This window comes from Stegastes partitus, unplaced genomic scaffold (assembly GCF_000690725.1).
Source record: "Stegastes partitus isolate 25-593 unplaced genomic scaffold, Stegastes_partitus-1.0.2 Scaffold744, whole genome shotgun sequence".
Lineage (NCBI taxonomy): Eukaryota > Metazoa > Chordata > Actinopteri > Pomacentridae > Stegastes > Stegastes partitus.
This window is the reverse complement of record NW_007578475.1, coordinates 212,546-232,108: the sequence shown is the minus strand read 5'-3', so window position 1 is coordinate 232,108 and position 19,563 is coordinate 212,546. Positions and strand designations below refer to the sequence as shown.

The 19,563-nt window shown below is 47.2% G+C and overlaps 1 protein-coding gene across 1 annotated transcript; it reads left to right on the top strand.

Annotated features, from left to right (window-relative positions):
- The first annotated feature begins 2,873 nt into the window (after nucleotides 1–2,873).
- On the top strand, nucleotides 2,874–18,601 carry slc39a13 (solute carrier family 39 member 13). Its single transcript, XM_008291457.1, has 10 exons — nucleotides 2,874–3,071; nucleotides 5,654–6,019; nucleotides 8,268–8,375; nucleotides 8,758–8,900; nucleotides 12,152–12,271; nucleotides 13,460–13,549; nucleotides 16,337–16,387; nucleotides 16,500–16,632; nucleotides 16,735–16,834; nucleotides 17,578–18,601. The coding sequence occupies exons 2-10, from the start codon at nucleotides 5,692–5,694 to the stop codon at nucleotides 17,651–17,653; spliced, it is 1,149 nt and encodes a 382-aa protein (XP_008289679.1). The 5' UTR covers nucleotides 2,874–3,071; nucleotides 5,654–5,691; the 3' UTR covers nucleotides 17,654–18,601.
- Nucleotides 18,602–19,563: the final 962 nt, after the last annotated feature.

Here is a 19,563-nt window from a genome sequence, read left to right as displayed (position 1 = left end):
ACATATATGAACTGGACATGTGTGAAGGTAACGACAACATCCAGGAATGAAGATCCACACAGACAGTACATTCTGCTGCACCGACCCAATAATCACTCCATTTACAATCACTGAAGACCAGAACAGCAGCAAGACACTGAGAGCACTGTTTAAAAAAATAAAAATCTTCATCGTAAAAACTATTTTTACTGCAGACTCATTTATATTCATCAATAATCAGTTAACAGTCATTTCAGCTGAAGGCTTCCTGGAAATCAGTTCCATCCGTATGTAGAAACGTGCACGTGTGTCACAGCATCACCAAGAAAAAACTAATGACCTGGATTATATAAAAACCCCAAAACATGTCAGGATTCACTGTCTGAAGCTTCATATGGAGTTAAAGCAGAACCAGGACGATGCAGGAACAGCGTGATGCAGAGGAGCTCACAGGCTGCTGGAAGGACGACTGTGATGATTTATTTCAGTGATTTAGGGACGTTTTGATGCTACTGGTCTGTTCTGTTCCTTTGGTTGGTTCCTCTTTTCATAGAAATATAAGAAATTTGATTTTGAATTGATTTTAATGTTTTGGGAACATTAATAAAATTTATTTTAAAAAATTGTGCAGTTGTGAACTTCATACGAGCCAAAAGTGTCCCGCATGCGCAGAAGAGGACACGACGACGTCACACGCAGCGAGCGTGCTCAGTGTTTATGGAAGTAAACATGGATGGTAACGGTGGAGCGTATCTGCCACTCCCCCGCCGCCACCGATGGAGGAAACAGAAGTGTGAGCGCTAACTAAACTAGCATCAGCAGCCAAGTACTGCCTGTGTGTTCTGGACACTTCCACCCCGTCAGAGCGCTGCCCCGGGGTGGAAGTGGTCAGAACGTGCACAAACCGGTCAGTTAGGCTGAAGTCCAGCGATGTGTCGTGTTCTAACAACACACGAGTTATTATAACAACTATGAACAATAATGAACAACTAATGAGCCTTCCAGCATCAAGCCCTCCTCGTATCTGGACCTCCGTCTGGACAATCCAACAGCCTTGATATCCGACATAGAAGAAGGTTTTACATTTAGTGTCGGATCATCGAGTCACGGCTGTGTGTTCTTCTTCTCTCTCTATCTCTGTCTGTACTGTGTTCACAATGTCCCTGATTCCTCATTTTATTGCCATTCCTGTTTTCTGAGCATCCACCCTTCTCCTGTCGTTTGTCTTTGTTTTCTTTCAGGATCATAAAAAGGACATATTCAGCGCTGAGTCCACTGTCTGCACAAGTCCAGGGTTGGTGGGAAGCTGGCAGACTGAAGAGAACAACGAGGAGCAAATAGAGGTTGTTTTTAATTAGGTTTTAGTTAAGTATGTATGGTCGAAGCCAGAGTTTACATCCACTGTATAAAAAGACAACCTTTTCTTCCCACTGTCTGACATTAAATGTGCCTGTGAATCCATCCTGACACTACACAGCATCTGAATAAACTACGGTTTATGTCCTAATATAGGATAAACACACAGGACAGCGCATTCACTGAATATATATCAGTGCTACTGGACTCATTTGCAGGCTGTTTTCTGGGATTCAGAAACTGTGTACTAGAGAGTGAGATATTACATTACACCAACAACAAACAGAAAATACCAAAGAAGAGTGAAGAACATCCAGGTGAGCCGTGTGACCTACATACAGGCTCCTTCTGCAGAAGTCCAGGGGTTCAACAGCTGCAGCAGTTCTCAGGTTGGTTTATTTTTACAGACACACAGATAGCACATCTTAGTTGGAGCCTCTGCTGTATTTGGGTCTGTGTAGGTGAACACCAGCTGCTGTATAATAATGATAATTATAATAATATACGTCTGAATCCTCCCAGAAGTCAGCTGGATGAACGGAGAAACCAGAAAGAAAGTGACTGAAAAATCCAGAAATAAACGTAATTAGATTTATTTTATTTGAGAACTTGGTCTTGTTGTTTGGTCTGAATCTTAATCATGCATGTCCTGCTTTCTGCACGTTTCTGTTGTTTCCTTATAACATTTGAAGCACTTTCCTTAAATCAGGCTGTTTCCATACATGATTTATAATAACAATAATAATATTAATATAAATATAATGGGAACCCCCTTCTGTCAGTTAGAGCAGAAGAAGCCTCCTGGATGAGGTGAAACCGAAAAGAGAAGTTCGGTTCCCTTCCTCTGACACTGTGGGGATTACCCCGACTGACAACCTGCACAAACACAGACTATAAACCTGATGTGACTTTTATTTGATCTTTTAAACATCTCCTGGGTTCACACTGGGACGTTGATGAGCATCAGGGTCCCAGTTTATTTTGTTTTATTAGGATTTTTATTTTTTTGGTTTCCCTGTTTTGATTTTTTCTTTCTTGTTTTTTTCTGTTTTTTTTTTTACTATTATATATTTATTTTGTTTAGTTTTACTTCACTGGTTTCAGGTGTCTTCATCTTGCATTTCATGGATTGTGCACATGTGTTTTGTTGTTGCCTGTCTGATAACCTGCAGCATGTTTTCAGCTTCGGGTGTTTAAAACGTGATATATACCGACACCATATATATATATATATGTGTGTGTNTGTGTGTGTGTGTGTGTGTGTGTGTGTGTGTGTGTGTGTGTGTGTGTGTGTGTGTCTGCACTAGTCTTAGAGATTAAACAAAAAAGAAAAGGGAAACAGACAATAACGGCCACTCGCTTTTCCTGAAGCTCTTGTGTAATTTATAATCTCCACAGTGAAACACAGACACAGCTGATCAGAACCTCCTGGGTTTAGTGTGGATGTGGGTCAGGTTCGGGGTCCTGGGTTGGGGGGGCAGTGAAGTTACTTCCTGGTCTCTGGCGGGGCGGGACCACTGCTGTGCCTCCTCTGCTGTCTGTGTTTCTCCTCCTGGATCCTGATACGTGGCTGTTCGGGGGAAGCCGCGGTGGCCGGGACCAGCTACTGGGGCGCTGCAGCGACCGGATCCTGTCCGCAGCAGCTGGAGCGCGGAGCAGCTCAGCGGAAGCCTGCCTCCATCAAGCCGGCCTGGATGGCAGGGACACACTGGTGCACAGACTGCCGAAATCACAAGGTAGGTGGAGATAAGGACGCCACGTCCAGGCTGTTGTTGAGCGTTTATCTGCCCCCTGCGGTTCCTCTGGGTCCTCTGGGTCCTCTGGGTCCTTGTCCGGGGTCGACGGCAGTAAGTTTGGCGAAGTGATGCTAGCAGCGGGTAGCCGTTAGCGGGCTGTGAGCTAGCGCCGTAGCGGCTCCGCGGGCTAACGCTAGCTGCTAACTGGTAGCCGTCAGTTTGAGTTTTCCTCTGTAGGGTGGTTCCGTTAGTTTTACACCAGCTGTGGACGTGGACCTGCTCATAAACACCTGGAATCTGTTCAGTGTGAAACTTTCCAGTCTGAGGCGTGGACCGCGGTCCGTGTTCTGGTTCTGGAGCTCTGTGGTCCTGCCACGGCTCAACTTTTACCAGCATGAGTGCCAACAGGTCTGCTGGGAGATTAAAGGAGTGACTGAGAAGTTCTGGGGCTGTTCTACCCGTCCTGCTGAGTCCAGTGTGTGCAAAGGTTTGTTCGCTACTGTGATCTAAAGCAGACTGATGCATGGCTCGGTTCTGAGAGGTTGGCCGACAGCGCGTGACAGATGTGTTGGTCTACAGGACACTGCACGCGCTGGAATATCCATCTATAGATACAGATGTATGTGCTGGCAATAGACACTTCATCAGTACCACTGAGGAGCTGCTTCCTCTCATCCAACACAGATGATGGATGAGAGGGGAAATAATGTCCAGCTTTGACTGTCATGAACATACAGACTCTAGTGCGCCCCCTAGCTGGATCAGACCTTCATCGCGGCCTTCCATCACTCTCACCTGGTTTCTGCACAGGACCTGTTGGCTTCGTGGTCTGAACACACCCAGGATCCTGACTTAGACGGACTTTATTAGTCACCACCTCCATGACCGTGGCTCAGGGTTCTCCTGGGGCCGATGCAGGGCTTTTGTCTGGGATACCAGGTCCAGTCCGTCCACCCTGAGCCTGTACCTGAGCTCCAGTCAGGCTCAGGGCACCTTTTACCTGCTTACTTGATTGCATGTGGGTCAGGACCAGTCCTTTAGTTGTGTTAGTTTTTGTGTGTAAATGTGTTATTTGAGGATGTTTTCCGTTAGAACTGATCCTTGTTGTCAACCTGTCCCGTGATAAATGGGGGGACGGGACTTTGTGTCGGTGAAAGTCAGCCACCAGCTCTCACCAGGCCACAAAGTTCTGGTTTAGGCCTCGATACTCCTTCTGGTCTCCGTAGTGGATGAGACTAACGATGGCAGAGTCGGTCTCAGTGAAGTCGGTGGACAAATGGTGAACAGGAGAGGAGCCAGAACAGTTCCCTGAGGCGCCCCCCTGCTGAAGACACTCAGCCTTTGGTCCTCACACTGTGGCCCGTTGGTCAGGAAGTCCAGGAGCCATGATGCCAGCTGGTGGCTCACTCCCACGTGGTCCAGTTTGCCACTGAGTTCTGGCTGGATGGTGCTGAAGGAGAAGTCGTAGGACATGATTCTCCCCTGTGGATGGAGCCATTGTCATCCTGAAGGAGACCAGTCCAATCAAGGTAGAAATGTTTAATCAAGGGGGTCACTCAGAACCGTTTGGTACTGACTTGCAGTGACCCGTCCACTGACGGGGACACGTGGACCCAGTCTGTGCCAGCAGAAGCCCCCCAGAGCATCACGTCCTCTCATTGTAGGTCTACTGTGGTGAAGGATGACTCATCTGACCATACAGCGTTCTCCTACGTCTGTGCAGACCACTGCCTGTGGTTTCTGCTCCACTAAACGTATGTTCATCTTCCTAACGAGGACTTCATGTGCTGCCTGCTATAACATCCCTCACCATGTCATCAACAGACGCCTCCTGCTGACAGCCTGAGCTCCTCCTGCACTGACTTTCTCAGATTCTCCTCTCTTGTTGTTCATAGATCGCTCTAACTCATGAGCGTTATGATCTTTAAATGTGCACCGCTGACCACAGTGTGTGACCCCACTGGCTCCTATAACTCTGAATGAAGACGTCCCTGTACTTCCTGTTGACACGCTGTCCAGTCGTCCTGCTGACCGAAGCTCCTGCCAGCCGTGCCTCAACATGAACCGTCCTTCAGCGGCACTGGGAGCTTTTCCTGCTGCGTTCCTTATGGACCATCAGAACTGGAGCCGCTCACTGTTTCCCACAGAGTATGATCCAATGTTTTATTGCATCGTGCAGTGAATAGAAGAGAAGAGAATAACGTGCACCTGCATGAAAGGATGTGCCTTCATTGTGTTCTGTCGTCCTTATGCAGGTTTTTCCTTTCATTTCACACCTGTCTGTACCAGCCAGTGTTTAACCTCTCAGATCCATTGTCGGTCGGGTTACAGCACCTCCTGTACGCTGTGGTTCTGTTGTTTTATGTCATGATGAACGCTGTCGACTGTCTGCTTCCTGTTCAACTCGTTTTTCATGCAAAAATGCGTCTCGAATGTTTTGTCTTGTATTTAATAATAGAAAACGCAGTAAATCTGCAGACATTGCTGTGGGCTTCAGATTAGCAGTTTTATATAACGTCTGTTTGAGACAGTTTGAAAGTTGCAGGAGAGGCCGTCTGTCTCAAGGTGTGCTTCTCTTACAGCATTACTGGCTGCAAGTGCTCTTTGGACCGTGGGACGGATGAACGGTGGACGCTGTCGGAGGCCCAGCTGGGCTGTAGCTGCTCTGTTTATCCCCGTTACCCTGCTGATGTTGACCTCCAGAGGGGGATCAAGCAGCCACAAGATGACACAAACGGCGATGGCTCATGCGACAGCCGCGGCTGCGGGACCAGGCCCCGGGCTGACAGATGACCTCCCGGGCCTCCAGGCGTTAGCAGACCTCCTAGCCAGTGAACATGCTCATGTGTGGCTCCTGTCCCTGGTGGGCTCTGTTGCTGTGGGCCTCAGTGGGGTCTTCCCCCTGCTTGTCATTCCCATTGAAGCTGGTGCAGCCCTCAAAACAGAAGGTATGAGCTCACAGTGTTCCCTAAACATAAATATCTGGTACCATCACAGTATTTATCTTATGGCAATAAAGCAACATGGACATTTCTGTCGTATGCATTCTGCTGCACCACTAATCACGATATCTGTGTCTGTGAGTGGAAACAGTGTGGAGCAGGAATCAATCATCTGCTCTGTGTTTGTGTTTTATGAAGCGCTGGTCATAGTAGTAACAGAACAGTTTTTTTTAATCAACATTAGAAGTAGGTTAAGTGTCTTTAGTATATACACACCAACATGAACACAGATGGCATCACGTAGACGCTCAGCAGCCGTAAACTGACAGTGTTGAACGCACAGCAGCTCACAGTGCAAATGTCTGCAGTAAAACAAGAAGATATCTCTGCCTCATTGCCCCGGCAGAACGGATCATGTTCTGGGTTCATACTGTATGTGTCACCAGAACTACAAACAGGCCATCCTTCTGTCCTGGCATCACGCTTCCTCCTGTGTCTCACAACGTTATACCTACAAACTCCGTCTCTTCAGTGGCTCTGTGTTGGATCTCAGCTTTCAGCAGGAGGAAACAAAACCCAGTGAGAACAACAAGTGTTTCTGCCGGATCTGTGTCAGCCGGTCCTGCAGCCGGCTGCACCTTCCTCAAGCTTTAAGATGGAGCTGCTCTTCAGTGGTGACCTGATAAACATTACTGGGAGTTTTTCTACATGAAGCATAGACATACCTTAAAATATAAGAAGAGCAAGTGCTTTGAAAGAAGGCTGCTGCAAAACCTTTTAATTAAAATGACAGAATCAGTAGCAGGAGCTGTAGGAAGAATGTCAGAGTGTCACAGAAAAGGTCACCCACTTCCACGCCAAATACAATTAAAACTAAAGATATGCTATAAGGAAAAAAGGCTTTTATAGACATCTATCTATCTATCTATCTATCTATCTATCTATCTATCTATCTATCTATCTATCTATCTGTCCATCTGTCCATCTGTCCATCTGTCCATCTGTCCATCTATCCATCTATCTATCTATCTATCTATCTATCTATCTATCCAACTATCCATCCATCCATCTATCTATCTATCCATCTATCCATCCATCCATATAATAAGACGTAGCTAAAGGCAGGTTAGATGAAGCCGTTAGCTTGCTAACATGCTAATTAGAACCAAACTAAGGTACAACGGAGGCAGAAAGGTTTAATCAGTTTTGCAAAATAAATTGGTATAAACTCGTAGTATTGAACAAGTTATAACTCTGACCTGATCACAACAGTGGATTGAAAGTCAGAGAGCCACCGAACTCGCTGGGATTTCTTCTATAGGGCCCATGAATGTGTGTGTAACACATTCTGACAGTCCACTGATGGCTGCTGTGCTTCAGTCTGGAGAGACGGTAACACACTGATGATACCCAGCACAAGCTTTAACCAGTCCATGTTCTTCCATCCATCCATCCATCCATCCATCCATCCATCCATCCATCCATCCATCCATCCATCCATCCATCCATCCATCCATCCATCCATCCATCCATNCACAGAAAAGGTCACCCACTTCCACGCCAAATACAATTAAAACTAAAGATATGCTATAAGGAAAAAAGGCTTTTATAGACATCTATCTATCTATCCATCCATCCATCCATCCATCCATCCATCCATCCATCCATCCATCCATCCATCTATCCATCCGGAGAACCCACAGAGGGAACATGAAGACTCCACAGAAAGGCCAGTGGGGTCAACGGGGGTCTTCTAGCCGTGAGGCGGCAGCGCCACCCACTGCTCCACCCACTGCTCCACCTGCCACCCTCATGCATGTGCTGCAGCATTTGGACAACAGTTAAAATGCGCTGTGTCTGAATCCTGTTGCCACTATCAGGCTTTAGTAGTCAGGCCTCCGTTACCGTAGGTCAGCCGGAGACTGGAGGCCTGTTCAGGGGCTCCACCCTGAGGGACGTGGCAGTCCACATGTATTTCAGGCTGTGGGTTGTCAAGTGCAGTCTTGACCAGAGGTTAGTCATTACTAGGGGACCTCCTCCACAATAAAACGTGAGCATGAGTAATCCCAGTGGACACCAGTAGGGCGAGCCCGGGACGTGTTCATGTTGACATGATCAGCTCATTTGTGGAGGTTAGGCTTTAGAGCTGTACATGTTTCATCAGTTATTTGTGGCTCTGATCTCAGACCAACATGAAAGATCCCATGACTAATCATACTTTACAGTAATTGGTACCTTGTTTGTGTCCTGTCAGCTGGGTGCCAGAAGCTGAAGCAGCTCCTGAGCTTTGCTATTGGTGGTCTCCTCGGTGATGTGTTCCTTCACCTCCTTCCTGAGGCGTGGGCGCTCTCTGGCTCTTCAGGTGGGTCTGCTATCCACCAATGCCATCCCTACCTCTGTACTGAAAGCTGTTTGACCCACTCATGTCTCTCATACACAACAGAACAGAGGGTGTTTTACTATTACAGTCCAGCAGTCTGCTCTCTCACAGACTCTACACACTGAGGATTTTCGGTTTCATGCAGCAGTTTATTTGCTCAGTTAGCTGTGTACTACATTACTGCTAAGATCACTATGATCCTGTAGCATCACACACACCAGGTGAAAAGAAAGGACATGATGTTTTGCTTGGCTTTAGTTAGCAGAGATGCTAATGTCTGTCTCCCATAGTAATGTGATTATGCTATAGCCCACCTGACGCTTTCTGTGTTTGTCTTTATGCAATCTGTCTGCTCCCCCTTCAGCTGGTAAACAAAACCACTACACCACCCAGGGCTTGTGGGTAATCATCGGTCTGCTGGCCTTTCTGCTCCTGGAGAAGATGTTTCCAGACCAGGACGGCGCTGAGGATCCCGCTTCAGAGTCAGACCTAAACTTTAACTCGGCTGTACGTGTTTCTGGTGAAATCGGGTTTTTTTCTGCTCACTGCTGCTCATGGGCGTCTCACTGCACACACACACACACACACACACACACACACACACACACATACACACACACACACACACACACACGTCAGTACAAGCCTTCACACATTTTTTTTCTCGTCGGTATGCGTCGTGCAGGCTGCCTCTGTGCTTGGTCTGCATATTTCTGTCAGTGGCGTTGGATGAGTGGAGCATCAGATTACTTCTGTACGACCAGGAACCTACAGCCATAGGTGCACATTTTGGTAAATATGTTGATTGACTTTCTTGTACAAATAGATTTATATTACTCCCATGTTTAGTCATCAAGATATAGTCTGTCACGCAGCTCCAGTAGAAGCCCAGTGCACCGGTGCTGTGCTTTGGTTTCTGTATGGTTGAAACAGGCAAGATGTTAATATTTTAATTAGTGAGCCTTGGACGTAGCGGCTGCTGATTTTTTCCAGTTGGACAGAGCCAGAGTAGTGGCTTCCCCTATTTCCAGTGTTTATGCCAAGCTGAGCGGTGCTGGCTCTGTACGTATTTACCATACGTGGACGAGAGTAGCATCAGTCTTCTTATCCAAGTATGAAACCAGAAGGAGTGTTTTCTCCAGAAATTTAAATGATTCCTTTTTACTGCAAATACATATGAAGCTGATCAGCACACAGCTTGACCCGCGTGAGGCTCAGTGTTTGCTGTCGGGCTGAGCGATGTGAGGAGAACATCTAACTGCACGGTTTCTGACACGTTGCTTTTTGGTTTGACTCAAACCTTTAGTCCAGCGTCGGTTCAGTCTTCACTGTGTCATGTATTTAAAACATGTATTGGAGCCCTACCACAGGGGGTGAGTACCGTAGCTGCTCAGGATGGCTCACGGTGTCCATCTCAGCATCTCCCATGTTCTACACACCGTGAGCTGAAGTAGGCATGTCAGGGGTTTAGGGCTGTCTGTGTCTGGCTTTAGTTGGTCAGTACGCTTTGGCCTTCATTGGTTCATAGTAAAACGAGACCACGGGTTTTTTGCTGGACTGGGTTACGACACCTTCACAACACCTTCTTTTGTTGCACCTTGTTGCTCCTTTTCTCCAAGACTCAATGGTCTGGTAGAGCTTCGGACTCAGTGGAGGCCATGTTCTGCACCATGAGCATAACGTCTTCTTGGCTTTAGTGCTGGTGAGTGTGTTTACATGCACTGTGGGCCAGTTCTGATTGATGAGCATGTATGTCACCCAAAGAGGACAGCAGGAGTTTAGTAAAATTATTAACATGGATCACATAAAACAAAGGCACCCAGTGCCAGAATGAGACCATTGTTCTAAATGGCATCAGAGTAGAAGCTTGTTATCTGTAGAGGAAGGAGTCGCCGTGTCTGTTCTCGTTTATCTCACACTCGCCGGGTCTAAAGGTGTTTAGATGAGTGGTCCTCGTGTTTTGGCCAACAGTTGTTTTTTGTTTGGCTGTTTCACAACCGTATGCTTCCTTAGTCATGGAGCGCTGCTGAATTCACAGCAGCTCCTTCAAACTGTCCATGAACGTCCCACTGGCCCGCACGACGTTGTTCTGTGGACTGTCGTCAGTGATCAGCAGCAGAGTTTTCAGCCTGATGGTTGCTTCAAAGTGAGGGACTAATACATGCCGACTTTCTGTTTGATTTTCTCGCAGTGGCTGTCTGAGTTAGCATCAGTTCTGCTCCTCATCCTCACACACACACACGCACACACACACACACACACACACACACACACACACACACACACACACACACACACACACACACACACACACCACTCTGTTCAGTGAAGGCATCGTTTAGCTGTCATCTTTTCCAAAACGGTGACATTGTGTTTGTGTGTGAGCTCCTCGGCTTCACTCCGGCGGTTTTCTGACGGTTACAGCGACACTATGCAAATCAACATTAAATGTTAGCCTATGGGTTTAATATTAGTTTAGATTGTCTCATATATCTGGATTGCTGTTGAGTGGTTGCAGCTGAACCAGGAGTCGGCTGTGAATCCGTCGACACACCCCGTTCCTTCTGTGACGAATGATTTCAATCAGTCACTCACGCCGCAAGCCGCAATTGGCCCATTTCAGAAAGGCGCATTTCTTCTGTGTAGACAGTGAGCGGCTGGTTGCAGGGTGTTTGTAAAGGCGGCCTCATCCTCCCTCCTGTCTCTCTAATGCCATTGAGGGAGAAGATTGGAATCCACGGCTCAGCTCCTCCACCAGAGTCTATTTATAGTGCTGGGGTGAAGCAGCTGCTTTAGCCATTTCAGTGTCCACAGGAGAACCCGGGGCTTATAGACGGAGGCACAATAGACAGAGTGTGACGCTGCATGTGAGAGACAGAGAGGGAGGCTCAAGTGTGTTCTCTGAAAATACTGTCAGGATGGAAAGATGCAGGAACTGTAACCAGCTTCAATGGAAGTGGGTCAGTGTTTTTTCCAATGGATGTGTCATGCGTGGAGAGCTGCAGCGCTTAATGTGAAATGTGAAGATGATATTCTATTACGTTCTCACTTCAGCCCGTTTTGAATTGGTAATGAAACAAGCTCACACTGTGTTGTGCAATGACAATTTGTCTCCAATCAGTTGGAGGAGATTGATAGCCCTGAAAATTCATCACGCTTTATTACTTCCTCATGCTCTAATCATAGACGTGGAGCAAACGTTTCCAGAGACAGGAGGCTATTTCCCTCACGCTTAATTTGACCATCAGTGCAAATGGCAGCATAAGTGGTTTCTGAAGGACGGAACAGAGAAGTTGACTGTTCTCGGAAAACAGAGGCTGCAGCGTGAGATGAGCGGCTCTCTTCTGCGGCGTAAACAGTAAACATGTTGAACAGCGCTGAGGTTTAAGGGTCGTCTGTTACGTCTGAAAGCAGAGCACAAGTACAAACGGCTGCTGATTACTGCACATGTAGGAAGGCAGCAAAATAATGAGAAGGTTTCAGCAGCTGCTCTGAACCCTCTGACACACAGCGGGAGCAGCAGTCAAATGCCCATTTACTGCACTGTGGGGTTCAGGCATTACCATTAACTTACTGCCTTTAGCTGGACTGGTGTGAGTGGCCAGGGCCAGCAGTATGGTGGCATGAGGAAGATGCTCCTGTGAGTAAGAGGAGCATAGAGATGATTCACTCATTCAAAAAAAGAACATGTACATATAAAGCAGGTGGGGACAGCATGTTCATGTTTGCCTCGTTCTTCTTCCTGTTTTCCTCCTCAGACGCAGGCTAATTCAGTTTTCGGTGGGAAGCCAGTGGTGCCGCTCAGAAACGGGCACCACGCTGAGTCATGGAAATCCTCCAAGCAACAGAGTCTGCAGGAAAGATCAGAGAAAATCAAGGTAATGCTGACAACCAAAAGACATGGCAGCTCACACAAAGACAGAAGTGATGACGAGGGGGGCACCACTGGGGGTAAACAGCTGACATGGGCTGCTTATGTAAGACATGCTTCAGACCTCCAAACTGAGTCATGAACAGCAACTTACTTCAGGGCTCCACAGCAGAAGCATTTCTCTTGCATTTGGGACTGAAATAGACGTGTGCAAACTGTAGCATGTATTTATGAGCATGTGTTGGGATAACGAGGTGGCAGCACACCGACAGCATCAGTGACCTGCTCACTGCACTCAGCCACCAACACGGCTTCTCTGAAGCCTTCTGCAGTGACTCGTAGCATCTGTGGAGTCACACACTGGTTTATTCAACCAAGCTTGTGACAAGAAGCAGCAGCAGAAAGACGAGCAGCATTTATAGTACGATTAGCAGTCAAAACGTTAACTCTGCTGATGATAAGACTCTTAAATGTTGTAATGTTTTTAAATGCTGTGAAGCGCTTTGTGCTGCTGTACCGTATGAAAAGTGCTGTATAAATCAAGTTTGATTTGATTTGATGATGCAGCACGTGGACGTGATGCTGCTTCACTTTTCATTTGAAGTCTTTCATTTTGGTATCAGAAGAAATGAGTGAGTTCCATCTGAATCGTTATCTAGATGTCCGTTTATGGACGAGTGATGAATGCATTCATGTTATCAACCATTTAGTGTCTGTTCTCAAGTTAAACCCAGACAGGAAGCAGGAAACAGGAAGCAGGACGCAGTGACCAAGACCGTGAATCTGGAAGATGCTGAACGAGTAGCTGAGCTAATGCTATTGCTAGGTGACACAGAGACACAGAGCTGGAGTTTGGAAATGACAACATGAGCTGGATTCAGTGCAGAGAGGACAGGACGAGGGTCTGACTCGGTACAGAGTCAACGAACACACAGTTTGGAGATGAGCTGAATCAACCATACGTCATGAAGTTAACCCTAGCCCTGATTTTAACGGGTTCTGACTTCAGAACTGAACATAATTAACATGATAAGACTTAATTCAGATGACGACCTGTACGTGGACGTTGAGGTGCAGCTCAGTGAGCTCAGCATCATTTCAAAGACGTTCTCTGACTGATGATGTTCTTGTTGTTTCCTCGGTTCTGACTCTGACCTGGGCTGATGTGAGTAACGTTATTCTTTGTGTGTCACAGACCAGCGGGTACCTGAACCTGCTGGCTAACTGCATCGACAACTTCACTCATGGACTGGCAGTAGCTGGGAGCTTCTTGGTCAGCAAGAAGGTGAGGAACTGTGATAGCCTCCACGCTAACAAGACCAACAGCTGTAATGTTGGAGCGTCTTTCTCATCCACATGTGGTCTACACACAAACATGAATGTGAGAGTTTAATCTGTGCTACATGTCATGAGCAGTAGGTGGTGGGTTCCTGATCGCCTTGTCCAGCTCAGATACTCGTCTTCACTTTTCTTTTGGGGACCAGTACAGTCGAGAGAGGTTTGAAAGAGTGGAACAGCTTAAAATACAAACCTGCTCAGTGCCAGTCGATAAATGTGACCGTCAGATGTGGACAGTGGTGGACTGCAGCACATCTAGTTATGCAGTCAGTCAGTTTCATGTCTCGTACCTGCTTTAAGGACAAACCAGTGAAGTGAAACAGAGACAGCGTCCTGCACCTTGGATCTGGATGTTCACTTCTAAACAGGAAGTATCCCAACCTGTTCAGCAGCTGGAGTCCCAGTGGCAGCCATAGCAGACACAGGGTTAGGGCCTTGCTGAAGGGCACAGCGGAGGCAGCTTGAACCCTCAACCTTCTAATCGGTCACCCAGTGGCCTCGATGCCCTTTATGAGGCTACAAAGCAGTTTCCATTGCGCCGCTCATGCACATGCACACAGTCACTCACACAACGCCACGACAAAGCCGCCATGAGCCGGAGGAGAGGCAGCTTGGTGCTAAGCGTGTTGCCCAAGGACACTTCGGCAGGCGGCCAGGAGGGACTGAGCTGACAACCCTGTGATGAGTGTCCACCCTGTTGTCTGCCGGAGCCACAGCCACCCCGGCAGCAGGTCAGCGACTTGTGTGAGAAACGTGGCGACGCTCACACGTTTATACGAGGCCTTCTGGTTTCCATAAACTGTAATTGCAGGTGCTGGCTGTGGCTGCAGACCAGACTGGCTCAAACCCACATTCACTGCTGCTGAAGATAGTCCTTCAGCTGATGCTGGAATGTCTCTTATGTCAACACGCTGCACATTGAGATATGTGGAACACAAACCACAGAGCTGAGTTTGTTATTGACCGCCAGGCGAGCTGAACATGCGCTCTGATGTGGTGACGTAGTGAGATACCTCGAGCTGCACCGGACACCAGTGGTCAGTGAGTAACATCTCCAGTCCTGGCATGAGAGGGAGAGAGTGGCGAACAAGAAGACGTCAGCCTGAATAACAAACACAATGTCCAGCGAGCGTGACTATGTGTGAATGCAAATCTGGTTGTTTGCACTTTGAAAGGTTGAATATTAAGTACTGTAGGAGAGCTGCACGGCGATCAAAGCAAAGTGCTGCGATGCTTAATGAAAGCAAAGGACTGAAATATGGGGAATTTAGACATATAACACCTCCCCTGTGAGTACAGCGTTTGGCAGCGTGTACAGGCTCACTGGCAGAGCTGCAGACCTGTTGTATCAGCGTTCCCACTGTCTTAGAAAGACCGCTCAGTGGGAACTCATCACAGGATGCAACGTTCTCTTTGAGTTTCAACCTTTTCCCTGTTTTTTTTGTGCTTGCTGAAAATGTTCACTTCAGCCTGCAGTAGCTCGGATTTGTCCCGCTTCACTGGGTTACTGTATATGTGTAGCTGTGGGAAGAGAGTCCAGCTGGAGAGACATAAGGCTAGCAGCGTGAACTATGGACCAGTGTGCCAGAGAGGAAGTTAGCTAGATGTCTCAAACATGCACATACAAGACATCTCACCAGTGTTTTCTGTTTACTCATTGTGCATTTATCACTGTGTCGTTTTTGCCACCTCGAAATGTGGTAGGAAGAAGTTCTGTACCGATTAAACATGAATGAGTTCACGGTGTTGGTTCTGAAGGACCGATGAACAGACCCGATACAGAACGTTGTTATGAAATCAGAATCATATGAATGTGTGAATATCCCCTCAGACCAAACTAAAGGCAGATGGTCGCTGCTGGTAGGAACCTGGCTTGATGTGCTTTATTATAATAATAACTCTGCTTATAGGTCCGTTTAAAGTTTACACAGTGCTGTGATGGACGAGCCCAGAGAGAGGAGAGTAAGACAGCACTGCAGCAGGAAGCCAGGAGAAGGGTTAGGGTGAGCCCGACAGAACCAGAGGCACCAGAGAGACAGAGAGGAGTGAAATGGAGTTAAAAACAAGAGAGGATGCAAAACCCAGAATGCCCCGACTCATTACAGGAAGGACCAGGAGCAGCAGAACAACAATCAATCAGACTGAATTAGAAATAAAGGACAACTGTAAATACGAGCAAAATGAAAAAATAATACATTTAAAAAAAGACACGGCAGCCACAGTCTCAGTCACTTTACCTTGTTCAGGTAAATTCTCTTTATCTTGTTTATTTGATGACTAAAGTCTTGTTTTAGCTGCTTTGTGTCCCTGCTGCTCAGATAAACACTCATCTGTTCATCATCACGTTAGGCTGCTTGGTTTTAAGTTTAACCTGATGTCAGGAGATGTTAGAGACTCATTCACTGGACTGGACTCTGTGGTTGTCGTCTCAGACACGTTGAACTCCTGAAAGCTTGTTTTACCAAAAAGGTTCAAATATTTTGGGAGCAAAACTCATTCGTCCACATGATCACTCGTGACCATTATTCCCTTTTTGTAGGGTTAAAAAGAGCTTCAGTTAGTTCATTAGACGGTTCATACAGCTGCCTGGGCTGGCTCATTGACTTGACCTGGCCTCTGTCAGACCTGTGCTAACCCCTCTGGTCCTACACCTGATGGGACGTGTGGACGTCTCCACTGCTTTACGTGGGACTCTCCTTCAGACAAAGCGGCACTAACGAGACGTTTCTTGCAGGTTGGCTTTCTCACCACCTTCGCCATCCTGCTCCACGAAATCCCCCATGAGGTGAGACGACAGAGCTCTTCCTAAATCGTATGATATGGTATCAGGTTGATGTTTGCAGGAATCTCTGCTGTCTGAACGTACGCTGCATGTTGAGCCGTTCCTCCGTCTGCAGGTGGGAGACTTTGCCATTCTGCTGCGGGCCGGGTTCGATCGATGGAGTGCTGCTCGCATGCAGCTGTCTACGGCGCTGGTCGGGGTTCTGGGAGCCTGCTTCGCTCTGTGCGCTCAGTCACCAAAAGGCTCAGGTAGGATGGGACCAGCAAACACACAGCTGAACAGATTATCGCTGCCTGGAGGCCGTTTCTCAGTCACACAGTCACTCACGAGTGTTTTCACGGCGTTTCTAGAGAACGTCAGCAGCTGGATATTGCCGTTCACTTCTGGAGGCTTCCTCTACATCGCCCTGGTGAACGTGGTGCCCGACCTGCTGGAGGAGTCCAGTTTAAGGTGCGGTTCTGAACACTCTAGATGCACTGTTGCACGTTCAGTTCATTTCCAATTTAAAAGATTTTGAAAAACCATTTTCAAAGAATGAATTCTCACTCAACTCACATTGAATCTGCATGTGTAGCAGCTGACTCCGTCCGTTACTCGGCTTCTGGAGGAGACTGGTACTGAATGGTATTCATTAAACCTGTTCTGTGATGGTTCTGGCAGATAATGCAGTAGCACCATGAGTCACATCTTTAGTGGGAACGGGTCACTTTAGCATTTTTGCTGTGGTCCGTCCTAAACAAGCTTTGTGTCCAGAGAGTGTGTTTTGTGGCCACACAGCCGGCTTCTGGTTGTAGGAGGTGACACTTTTAGTTTTTATCAGAACACTGAAGCTCCTGTGATCCGGATGTTGCACCTGGTTGTGTTCGACTGATTGTTGAGCCCTAATGGTCACATCAGTTCAGGAGTAGCGGTACACCAGCAGGATCAGAACCACACTTCCTCGCGTGTGCTCGCAGTAAAAATAAAACCCAAATACGGCCCCGTGGCATCGCTAGCAGCCAGACCTCTGCTGGAGACCCGGTTCTGCTGGGTGGAGTTCAGCTGTGGGGGCTATGTGCGACGGCCGCAGTCGAACAGAACTTGGTGAGAAATAAATTGAAAAGGCACGATGAGCTCTGTGGTGTGAAAGCGAGCAGATGGCGGTTTCCTTTAATGCCCGGGTCTGAATGTGTAACCCTTGTTGTGTCTTCCAGGCACTCCCTGCTGCAGATCCTGCTCATCTTCTGTGGCGTGGCTACCATGGCGCTGCTCTCTGCCATCGTCGACTGAACGTGGACGACGTGGCCTCTTGCCTTACAAACACGAGCACTCAGCAGTGGGAAGGAACCGTGTTCTCCACCAGAACCCTCATTGTTCATGAAAACATGCTCTTGATTCGGTGGTTTTCAGAGATCTCTGGTACCATCATCTCCATTTGACACAAACATCTGACAGAATAACGGCGCTTTAAGGAGGGACGACTACCGGACCACCTCCCTGATGCGTCGCTGTGGACACTAGCATGTGCCGTACTTTAGTATAAAGGGGGAATTAAAAGGGTTTGTATGGATTTCTGTTACCAAATTGTATTTGTCGATCAGACAATCATGATGATTTGCACATGTATGTACAGGTACACCTGCAGTACCTGCTCAGAGCAGTAATAATAGAACCGTGTCTCATGGCAACAGGTGACGCTGGGCCTGTAGCAGGACCCCCTTCTTCACCGTGTACTCCATTGTTTAATGTCGTTTGTATTGTTAGCGTTGTGCGTCTTCTGTTCCTGATGTGGCTGCTGCGTATTTATTGAAAAATGAGAACAGTTTGATCAGACGTGACCCACGGCCATGCCAGCAGTTTGTCTCGTTAGGAAATAAGTGCCCAGAAGCAGCAGGGTCTGTCCAGCTCGCGTCGGCTCCACACCAAAGCTCATCGTCTGTCCGTCTGTCCCTCTGCACCTGGTGAGCACACCTGGGTGCTCCTGCGACTCTTTGCTTGAGTAAATAATTGTGATTAAGTTGAAATTAATTAGAAGAAAACAACAAGAAGAACTGGTACTGTTTGTCAGCATTCTGTTTTCACTTCATACTCGTTGCTACTCGTCTTAGTCCAGACCAGAGACCTTCTAGAACGTTCACCGTGCAGTATTCTGTCAGTAGGTCATGTCTGTCCATGCTCCTCTTGGTCAACTTTTCTGAGCTGAATAAATAAAGTATACATTTCAGACAGCTGTAGAAACAGATGGCTGTTTATTTTTTTATCCTCACTAGTGGACGGTGTGCAGCACGAGGAGCTCAGTGGACTCAGGATGTCCTGCTATTGATTGGTGGACCTGCGTAAAGGTGCTGAGGCTGCCTGAAACTGACCTCGCCGCACGACAACCTGTCCACCGTGCACAGAGCTCACTGCAAAGGTCCTATGCCTAAAATGTCATATGGGAGCGGGGGGAGGGGGGTATTGATTGTGCGTTCACACTTGTCCAATTTCAGCACAGTCTATTTGGCAAACTTGTGTTGCCATAACGACTCCGCGGCGGGTTGCCTTCCTTAGTCATCAGCCTGTGAGCAGCTTATTGTCTGTGGGAGCCTTCCTCACTCAGCACAGAAGGACAACAAACAAGCGCTATTTACTCTGGAGTGGAAGGAAACGCTGCAAACATGTGAATGGCAAATCTTCATCACTTCACGCTTTAATCCAAGCTTTTAATTCCTGGAGTCTGGATTAAAAGATCTGACTGATGGATGACAAATATATTAATTTGCTGAGGATGAGAGCGACTGTTGTTTTGTGGTGCACATTAAGCGACGTCAACCTTCCTTTCATTTGCAGCTTTTTAAGATTCCTGTAGTTTTATAGTCGTACTGCTCCAAAAAACAAACCAAAGCAAATCCTGAAATTCTGCTGTTTTGATTTAATGCCTGGTTTAGCAAGTCAGCATCACAGCAAGGTTTCATATCAGCTGATTTCATATGACAGCTGATTTCATATCAGCTGATTTCATGTCACACAGCTGATTTCATATCAGCTGATATCATGTCACACAGCTGATTTCATATCACACAGCTGATTTCATATCACACAGCTGAATTCATGTGACAGCTGATTTCATATCACACAGCTGATTTCATATCACACGGCTGATTTAATATGACAGCTGATTTCATGTCACACGGCTGATTTCATATGACAGCTGATTTCAT

Bases quoted from the DNA above. Each gene is read 5' to 3' on its own strand.
- slc39a13 (XM_008291457.1), top strand. From the start codon at position 5,692: ATGAACGGTGGACGCTGTCGGAGGCCCAGCTGGGCTGTAGCTGCTCTG. The intron at 12,272-13,459 runs GTAATGCTGACA...TGTGTGTCACAG, and splicing joins AAAGATCAGAGAAAATCAAG to ACCAGCGGGTACCTGAACCT. The intron at 16,835-17,577 runs GTGCGGTTCTGA...TGTGTCTTCCAG, and splicing joins CTGGAGGAGTCCAGTTTAAG to GCACTCCCTGCTGCAGATCC.